General features: G+C 32.6%; 1 protein-coding gene across 2 annotated transcripts; it reads left to right on the top strand.

The window, feature by feature from the left end:
• Nucleotides 1–1,627: 1,627 nt before the first annotated feature.
• Nucleotides 1,628–9,277, top strand: LOC110025289 (RNA-binding protein 24-A). Of its 2 annotated transcripts, none has more exons than XM_020725709.1 (8): nucleotides 1,628–2,119; nucleotides 2,232–2,355; nucleotides 5,614–5,743; nucleotides 6,592–6,628; nucleotides 6,736–6,970; nucleotides 7,244–7,370; nucleotides 7,883–7,958; nucleotides 8,857–9,277. In XM_020725709.1, exons 1-6 carry the CDS (start codon nucleotides 1,880–1,882, stop codon nucleotides 7,336–7,338), a joined length of 861 nt encoding a protein of 286 aa, XP_020581368.1. In that variant the 5' UTR covers nucleotides 1,628–1,879; the 3' UTR covers nucleotides 7,339–7,370; nucleotides 7,883–7,958; nucleotides 8,857–9,277. The 2 variants fall into 2 exon arrangements, with proteins under 2 accessions (XP_020581368.1, XP_020581359.1); XM_020725700.1 differs by having other exon boundaries at nucleotides 7,864–7,958.
• The last annotated feature ends 852 nt before the right edge of the window (nucleotides 9,278–10,129 follow it).

The following is a 10,129-nucleotide window of genomic DNA, read 5'->3' as shown; positions in this document are numbered from 1 at the left end:
AAAATGGATATTGTCTATAAATTTATTAGTAAAATAAATTCCTCTTAGGTAGACATATTTTAACTCACATATCTAATTTTTTGATTGTATGTCACGATTTATACCGGATTTTTGCATATCATTAGGTGTAATAAAACTACTTGATGAGCTGACTAGTTCGAGAACCAAGTAGAATTATATCAATTTATTTATCTTAATACATAAATGAGCAAAAAAAATTATCTTTATACTTCTATGGACATTGAGGTGATAAAAATTCCGGGTAATATAAAGATTAAGACATTAATTGTGGTTTTCTATCTCTAGCCAAGTTTTTAATCTTCCAGCTTCATAAAAAACTTCCTGTTTTAAAGAGTGTTAAAGAAGAGTTTCTTTTTATGAGGTGAACTTCTGATAAATATAGCTGATAAGACCCAACTTTAAAAGTTATAGATGAGGATGAAGTTCAAGTTTACTCTATAAGTGGAAGTTCTGAGGCAAAATCAGTTGATATGGAGCTCTAGATAACTTGATGATGTGGTTGGAGAGGATACTCTTTGTCTTTTAACTGCTAAAGGGGACACCGAGCTCCCTCTGAGTCACCATCAAGCAAGATAAGATAAAAATTAAAGTTAAAACATTATGACTAAATAAGTTTAAGTGTAAGTTTATTTGACTTTTTAGCTCATGTAGTGCTGATTAATAATTTTGCTCGAGAAAATTTTCATAAATTCAATCATTTGAATATCAATTTCATGTTGAAGAGGATTGATAGGAGATTTCAAGGAAGAATTAGTTATAAATGGGGCAAAAAACATGTTGGGACACTTGATTTGTCACAACTTTATTACTAGATGGCCTTATTTTAATTGTATGAAGTCTGATTGGTAGAGTTCCATCATGTTATGATTAGTTTAGATATGTAAATCTCCCTATAAACTATTATGTCATCGCTGTTATGGTAGTAGATCTCTAGTAATTATAGAAGCTGGATAAGCTGCAGCTGCCCCAAACAGACCCTAAATGAACTTTAATAATATAATTTTTAAATTCCATTTTGTTATATCAACTAAATGAACTTTAATATCCTTATTATTATTAGTATTATAATTATAATTTTATTTTGCTACATCAACTATTATTATGGTTTTTAGAATACACTTCCATTATTTTTATAAACAAACCTCATTTTTTTATCAGAAAAATTGAGCTCAAAGTATAATATGTGTGATTAAAATCCGCGACATCATGGTGGAAAACTAAACCCTCAACCATTATATCGAGAGTAAGTGCACAAATAAATCTCATTTCGAACTTAAGTTTTGAACCTCATTTGAACATGATTTAAAATCTATTTGAAATAATGTTTAAATCATGTTCCAACGAGCTTCGAACCTTATTACCATAATAAAGGTGAAACTTTGTCGCCCCATATTAGAAGTAGATCCATCATCGAGAAGTTTCAAATAAATTTAAATATTTTTAAGATATTATTTTTTTTTTTAATTTTTATATAATTTTAGTTGTTTAGGACTTTAAATAAATTTTACACGCCAAAAAATAAGAAAATATTCACAATATTTTCTCAAAACAAAGTCAGAAAAAAATAATAAAAAAGTTAAATTATATGCGCAGCCTCTCTCTCTCTCTCTCTCTCTCTCTCAAGCGAATTCTCCTCTCTGCTTATAGATCGCCAGAGCGAAGAATCGCTGTCATGTTTCATGATCTCCTCCAATTCCATAGCTTCTTATAGCTTCTACATAGATTTCATAATGCTTCGTTCTTAAATGATCATTTCTAGGGTTTTCTAGTCACTTTGCCAATCAATCGCTTTATCCCGTCGACTGTGTTTACTTCTGCAATTTCAGTTTACGTTTCCTTTGCTGTGCGGTGCGAGTCTATGGCCTATTACCCAAAGGTACCTGGTTCGACATCGGGATCGGGATCGAGCTCAAGCCCTCGGCTTCATTTCTTGAACTCTTCCTTCGGCGATACCACCTATACGAAGGTCTTCGTCGGCGGCTTGGCGTGGGAGACGCAGAGCGAGACGCTGCAGCTCTATTTCGAGCAATTCGGGGAGATTCTTGAGGCCGTCGTTATCTCTGATAAGTACACCGGGAGGTCGAAGGGATATGGTTTTGTGAGTCGAAGATTGTCTTTTTTGGTTGAAATTAGTGGAAAAAATGGTTTTTTTATTTTAATTATATATTTATGTTTTTATTTTTTTTTATGGATGTTTATGGAGGAATTAGGTGACATTTCGGTTCCCTGATGCCGCAACTAGGGCTTGTGCAAACCCTAATCCTGTTATAGATGGAAGGCGAGCTAACTGTAATTTGGCTTCATTTGGTCGGCTTCAACCAGCTCCACCTCATGGTATGTTTTTCTTATTTGTTAGCTGTTATTTTCTTAATACCATATTTTCAATCTGTTATTTTTTTGGTTTGTTCGATTGTAGTTTTTCTTTCCAGATTTCTTGGATTTTGCTTTGCATATCTAATCTGATTGCTTTATTTATTCTGAAATGTTTTTCATTCCTGTGTATGGCATCGAAGAAATCAACATGAAAAATAGTTGACTTTTGATGATGATATATAGTTTTTTGAAGCCAATTTTATGAAATGTTTTTCTCAGTACACCTTCCTTTTTAATGCATCTTCTACCCTTTGGTGAGCATGTCCTGGTCATTTTTTTAAAATATTTTTCACTCATCTCTCTAATTCAAATATTTCTCATATCTGTGCTTGTATTATCATATCTTTGTCCCACCAACATTTGTTATATCAAGATTTTTCTTTGAGTCATGGGTGATATGAAAACACAACTTCTTACTATGTTCCCTGTGGCGTGAAATTATCTCTGTGTTTCGAACCTAAACTATAACCAACTATCCAAGATTGTATATCATGTACTTTATCTTCTATCATGATTAGTTAATGTGATACTTTATACACATAAGTTGCTATTTTGGGATTGAAAGAATGGCAAGTTCATATTGGAAGATTAAGAATTTTATACACATAAGTTGCTATTTTGGGATTGAAAGACAATGTTTGTTTTTAGTTTGTAGATCTTATGGCTGATAATGGCAAGTTCTTATTGGGAGATTAAGAATCATAACACTCAATTCTTATGTATTTACATGTCTAACACCTAAAGTTTAATTTTTACATGCATAAGGTGTATTTCACTTTTTAAAAGTTAAAATTGCGGTGTATCTGATGTAATATGAAAGATTAGGGTGGTTTAGATGTAAAAAAGCAAAAGGCGTTAGATATGTAAATACATAGAATTTGGGTGATATGTATGTAAATGCCCCTTTAATATTTGCATTTTAATTTTGAAAGTTTTTATTTTTGTTAGGACATTTGGTGGGACATAGTAAAATTCAATCCTCAAATCTGCTTAGCCGAAATCTAGTGAAATTCACTTTCTCCCTTTCACTGATATCAAGTTTGGACCTGGTAATGATTGTAAAAATGTCAAGACTCTTTGGGGAGAGTAGAGAGTGACAACGAGGCTAAAAAATATTTATGTTTGTTTTTTGGTATTTCGGGGAGGGTTGAGCCCTTTTGGTATAATTTTTTGATTTGTAGCCGATGTTGCATACCTGAGAATTTGAACATGGTCAGCTCCATAACTTAAAATAAAAACTACCGGTTTCACTTATCTTTAACCTGCGAACAATTCCAGTTCTTAATTTGATGTGCTTGATGTGATCTTATGTCATACTACACCCCTTGATTTGTTTTTTGGAAGATTTACATACGTACCATTGAATTCCTATGTATTTGCATATCTAACACCTAAACTTCAATTTTTACGCACATACAACCTTACTTATGCATGAAAAGGTGTATTTCACCCTTTAGAAGTTAAAATAATGGTACTTTTGATGTGATATGAAAGATTTCGGTGGTATAAATCTATAAATCAAAGTTTAGGTGTTAGATATATGAATACATTGGAATTTGGTGGTATGTATGTAAATGCCACCTTGTTTTTTATTTGAATGGAATGTGAGAGTTATGGGTGGCACTTGTTTGGTTGCTCATTTTTTTTTATCTTGAGTGTTATCTGTGATTCGTTCGTTCAATTTCTTACACATTTCTTTTTTATGTGTTTTATTTGATTTGCTGTGTGATCATTGTCGGCACAGGTTAATGGATTGAATTCAGAGTACCCAAATGAGGTAATGTGCTAGTCTAGAGGAAGTATTTGTAGGAAAATCCTTAGCGTGGGATTTTAAAGAAATGATATGTGGAAGAATCATGTCCTTGTATTTCTACCTGAACAATTAAACTGTTTGCATAATCATGTCCACTAAGTAGTTTTCAAAGTGGACCTTATATTAACTTTCAGTTACTGTTTTTTTAAGGGAAATTTATATACATACCAGACACTTCTTATGTATTTACATATCTAACGCCCAAAGTTTGATATTTACATTTATAACACGATGGTGTGATAAACACATGCATGAAAATGTGTATTTTACTTTAAAGGATTGTGATGGCGGTATATTTGATGTTGTTGAAGTCTTAAGTGGTATGAATGTTTAGGTGTTAGATATGTAAATAAATAAGAATTGTGTGGTGTGTATGTAAATGCTCCTTTTTTAAAATGTCATTCATCCTGACTATTGGTCATGGTACCTTTCCATTTTGCTCTGAGAAATGGATTTTTCTGGCCTCTTTAATGGGTGAAGAGATATTCTTTGACTTCCTATGTTTAGCTATAGAAAACATGAGATGATATTAGCATTGAATTTGACCAATCCATAAATGGCTTTGGAGATCTGTTTTCTTCTTCTATGCAGGGCCATGCCATTTTCTCAACCCAATATTACTTTTTTGAGTCAAGTGTCAAAATAGTCCATTGACTATTTACATGTGATCATTTTAGTTATAGAGTCTATAAAAGTGTCATATCAGTCCTCGGTGCTTTTGTAATACCGATTGAAATAGTCCCCAAAAAATACTATTTTAGGCCTATTAAAAAAAATTGGGGACTAAATTGGCACTTGTATAGAATTTGGGACTAAAGCTCCCATGCAAAGAGTCAGGGTATCATTTTGACATTTTTCTTATTACTGTTTTCTTTTTCAGGTTTTTTTTCAACTGCCTGAACATCCATGAAAGTGTATCTTATTATCTCGATAGTTTTTGTAGTTGTATCTTATAACATCAACCATGTTTCCATGCATTTCTTCTCACTTCAATCCAAGTGATCTTTCATAAAGAAAATCATGATTTTTACTGAGCTCCCCAATTTTATCTCAAGTTCTATGTCTTACCTTCAACCTCATATTGTATAAATAATCATATTTATATATATAAGTCTATGGTGTTTTTATACAAATACAGAACAGAGGATCGTGATTGTCCTGATTCTTCAATCAAGAACTGAAGCTCTGTAATTTCTTTTCTTTGAGGATTGGCATTGAATGATTCAGATATTAGGCACCACCTACACTTGATTATCACGACAAAATTTCTTAACTTTTCTAGTTCTATATTTATGTTTATTTGAATGGAAGCATACTTTTTAATCAACTACATTTTCTAAAGTTTTGGTGGTTCATGCGCAGGGACCATGTTGTAATTTGATTGTTGTTTCATTTGAATTTTTTAGTAGCACACCCAAGGTCCTTTGGCCCTTACATAGGAGGTGTTTCTATTCCAAGAAGTTATGTTGGAGGATCCACCTACCACCAACCACTTCCTTACAACTACCAGCAAGCTATTGCATATTCTCCATATGGGTAAGTCAAGCTTTAGTGTTTACCCCCATTTTAGCAATCAATTTCACATTTCATGTTAGTGATATTTGTCATCTCAATTTTGCTTACAACAACAACAACAACAACAACAATAACAACAATAATACCAAAACCCACTAAATGGGATCGGCTAAATGAATCATTTTCCTCCATTGCGTCCTATTTAGTGTCATCTCAACTCTGCTTGATAGAATTTATTGTAGAAGCTTTTTGTTTTCTTAAATGAATTTATAGCTGTCCAAGAATGCGCAAGTGTTTGTGTAGAGAAGCAGGAAAAAAAGTGCCAAAATAGTCTTGACTATTTACATGGAGCCATTTTACTCATAGAGTTTACAAAAGTGTCAAATTAGTCAACAGACTTTTCTAACGAGTTGAAATAGTCCTCAAAGATGACTATTTTATCCCTCATTATAAAAACTCTTGGGATTAAATTGATACTTTTTTAGACTTTGGGACAAAATCGGACCCATACAAAGAGTCGGGGAACTATTTTTACACTCTTCTCCGAGAAAAAATAATTTGCAGAATAATACATACTTTGTCCAATTAACTGTTGGTTTATCACATGCATATTCCTTAAGCAGAATGCAGAAATGGGCATGTAAAGGTTATATAAATAATTCTTTAGTGGAAAAATAGTAATGGGAATTAGGTTTTGTATACTGATGGTTAGTCCTTTATTGTCCTCAATGAAATCAAACACTCACTGGCTAGTGGCTAGTTCTGTGTTTTTGGAGGAATACTTCGAAAAAACCTTGTAATTAAAATCTATGCTCTTGCTTTTTACATTAATTTTTTTTTTCTCAAGGATATCTTGTGTTTTCATTCAGGTACCCAGCATATGGGCCAGAATATGTTTATCCACAGGTTTCCATTCGAAGACCATTATCGTTTACTTATCATCTATGTCAAATTTACCTTGGAAGTTTGTTTTGTTTTTATTCTCACTAATTGTATAAAATATTGGTTCACAGAACGTTTATAGTCCATATGGAGCCCAGCAATATGTACAAGTTTTTGGCGTTCCTGGAGCACCAAATACAGCTATTTACCCTTATGGGCAGTTTGGTCAGCCAATTCCCACTGGCCAAGGTTTTGCAGCTGTGCAGGGCTATGCAATTCCTAGCCATCATCTTTTGCAGCCCGGAGGACCTAACATAAATGGAGTTGCTGCTCCAGCCCGGCCTGTAATTCAAGCACCATTTGCAGGCAAGCTTTTTTTTTTACTGTTATTTCTTCACATTCTCAGGCGGGTAGAGGCTTTATATAACCTGACCTCACTGTTAAGAATGAGGAAGGCATGTAAAATAGAAGATTTTGTGAATGAAATAAGTCTTTTGAAGATAACACTAAAAGTTGATAAAAAAAGTATGCCTCAACTTCAGAATTTCAAGTTGTGCTCTTTCTCAGCTTGTATTTTGCGACGAATTTTGTACTCGGTGTTTATTTTGTTAATTTGAAGTTCTTTGTACTGGGTTGCAGGGGTTGCAGCACCTGTTTCAGTTCAGCCACAGTTTATTCTTCCTGCTCAGTCACCACAACTCAGTGAAGGAAATGGATCAAATCAAAAACCCTAGCTAGAGGATCAGTTGGTGAACAATACCCAAAGGTATATATACCAGAAGTTATTTTTTATTGTTTGTTGGTTCCATTCCATCTAATTTGTCCTTTTTTCTCTTTATTTTTTGAGGGGGCATTTACATACATAACACAATTCTTTTGCATTTATATGTCTCCCACCTAAATTGTCATATTTACACAGCATTCAAATCTTTAATATCATATGAAAACAGCACTATTTCCACTTTTTAAAGTGAAATACACATTTTTCATGCATAGGTTTAAAGCATGAAGTGATATGCGTATGAATATGAAAGTTTAGGTGTTAGATATGCAAATACGTCAGAATTGTGCTTTTGCTACATATGTAAATCTCTCTCTATATATATATATATATATATATATAGATAGATATTGTGATCATCACATCACCATCATCACCATCATCGTTGTTTCTCTCTCTCTCTATATATATATATATAGATAGATATTGTCATCATCACATCACCATAATCACCATCATCGCTGTCATTATTATTTAGATGTACATCATTGGAGCAGGACAAAGAATCGCAGCTTCACTTGCTGAGTCACATACCTTTCTTGCTTTGCAATCTAGCATATTTGATTTCTAGAGGTAAGTTTGATTCACACATTCTACTAGTGTTTTTGCTGTTTAATTTAATTTTTTTTGCCAGTTATTCCCTTTTTTTTGGGCAAAATGTTTTTCGTTTAAACTTTCCTGTCTCATAAATTAAACATATTGACCAATTGTTTTGATGTCCTGAAGATCGTAGAAGAAACATCAACTTAGGAGCTGGAGAGAAGGGGAAGAAGTTAATTTTAACCATTAGAGCAATGGCATATTTACAAAGCAAACTACCCTATTTATGGAGTTAGGATAACAAACTGAGTTCTAAAATCAATCTATCATATTCAAATTCAAATCAAAACTTATCTCCATAATTATTTATGAAAATATTTTTACATAAATCAATGTGGATGTAAATCTAAATCTAATCTATCATGTTATAATTCCTTTGGGGTTAAGGATCATTTTCGGGTGAGAGATAGTGGAGAATATCCAAAATCGTAAAAAATTGTAGCAAGACTTGTCATAAATCTAGAGAATATCAATAAATGCTTATAAGAGACATTTGTGGATGTCTAGAGATCTTCATACATCTTATTAAAGAAATTGATTTTTAAGCCTTTTTATTTTATTTTATTAATGTGCTTGATAGTGCCTTTCATTTCTATATGATGGTTTTGACTAGATCTCTGTTTTTTTTCCTGAAATTACACAAAGCACCTTAGAACTGCGTGTAGAAAAGCAGCAAAAAGCTCATAACAAAGCCTGACTTGAAACTCCTCTGGTTTTTATTGCTGCAACTTATCACCAAAATTATCTTTTGAAATCTTTTTTTTTTTAAATTAATTTTCTCAGAACTTTTCTTCAAAATTATATTTCCCTGTTACTCCATTACTTCGGATTCAGTGATTAAAAACAAAAAAGTATCATTTACCCTCTGCAGGTTTTACTTCTCATGTTCACCATAGTTCCTTCATAATGTTCAGTTTCTGCTCCAATGGATGGGGTTCAGAATGCTCTGTAGCAGAATGTTTCTTCTGCTCCACTGCTGTTTATGTCCTTGTAAAAATTCCTGCCCTGCTGTAAGTAATACAGAGCAGTGGAGCTTGGACTGATGATGCATGCATATATGGGAGAATATAATGCATTTGTTTATAGCTTAAAAAGTGATTCTTTACACCTCCATTTGATCTCATCTGGCTGTATATATATATAATCTATTTGATATTTATTCTATTTATTTTTATTTTTCTTCATTACCAAAGTCTCAATGTAAAATGGTACCAATTGAATTGGTGCTGTGTGTGGACTCCAATTGTGTCACTTTGTATTTGTTCATTGTTATATATGAAATATCTTTCTCCCAAAATGACATGGCATTGGTTTATATGCCAAAATAGTTTGTTCTGTGCATTTGGCTTACTTTCATGTTTGTTATGTAAATATGTACCACACAATTCTAATGGATCTACATATCTAACCCCTAATGTTTGATATTAATAGTTAACATGTTGGGGGTATAAATGTATGCATAAAAATGTGAATTTTGCTTGTAAAGAGTTAATAAAGTTGTATTTTTTGATGTGATGTTAAAGACTAGTGATTTGAATGTAAATATTAAATGTTAGTTATGCAAATGCATAATAATTCACATACTCCGGCCTGTTGGTTGACATCCACAGAATGAGACCCCTCAGGTTGGGGGTTCGAATCCCCTTTGGCACAATTGTCCTTAAGGGGGTGGTACTCGAATTGTTAGACATATTAGGGGTGGCTGGAGGCTTGTATAATAGCCTCTAATCATTCCTTTTATATATATTAGGTGTTATATATATATACACATACACATAATGAGGTTGATCAATGTTCATAGGAGCGGAAACTCATTTCAAGGGATTTGTTCTACAATCATATAATTCATACACCAATTTATACATTGCCTTGCTCAATTTTATGTTGAATTCATAATAAAAAGGGGCATTTACAGCATAATTTATTTGTATTTGTCTAACATCTAAACTTTACTTTTACATTGCAAAAAAATTTGAAAAATAAAATACACCTTTTCATGGATAGGTAAGGTGGCGTATTATGTAAAAAAAATTGAAGTAGATATGCAAATACATGAGAATTGAGTGGTATGTATGTAAATCTTCCTAATATAAAAGAGTCCAAGGAGTCATTCAGATCATTCAGTGTATTTTAAAACCCCCCCC

This window comes from Phalaenopsis equestris, unplaced genomic scaffold, assembly GCF_001263595.1.
Source record: "Phalaenopsis equestris unplaced genomic scaffold, ASM126359v1 Scaffold000002, whole genome shotgun sequence".
Lineage (NCBI taxonomy): Eukaryota > Viridiplantae > Streptophyta > Magnoliopsida > Asparagales > Orchidaceae > Phalaenopsis > Phalaenopsis equestris.
The sequence above is the reverse complement of the archived record's forward strand: the minus strand, read 5'-3'. Positions and strand labels throughout refer to the sequence as shown.

What these genes read in the sequence shown, in the direction of transcription:
- LOC110025289 (XM_020725709.1), top strand. Translation starts at nt 1,880, where the DNA reads ATGGCCTATTACCCAAAGGTACCTGGTTCGACATCGGGATCGGGATCG. An exon ending in CAGAATATGTTTATCCACAG is followed by an intron (nt 6,629 to 6,735) that starts GTTTCCATTCGA and finishes ATTGGTTCACAG; the next exon opens with AACGTTTATAGTCCATATGG. An exon ending in AATTCAAGCACCATTTGCAG is followed by an intron (nt 6,971 to 7,243) that starts GCAAGCTTTTTT and finishes ACTGGGTTGCAG; the next exon opens with GGGTTGCAGCACCTGTTTCA.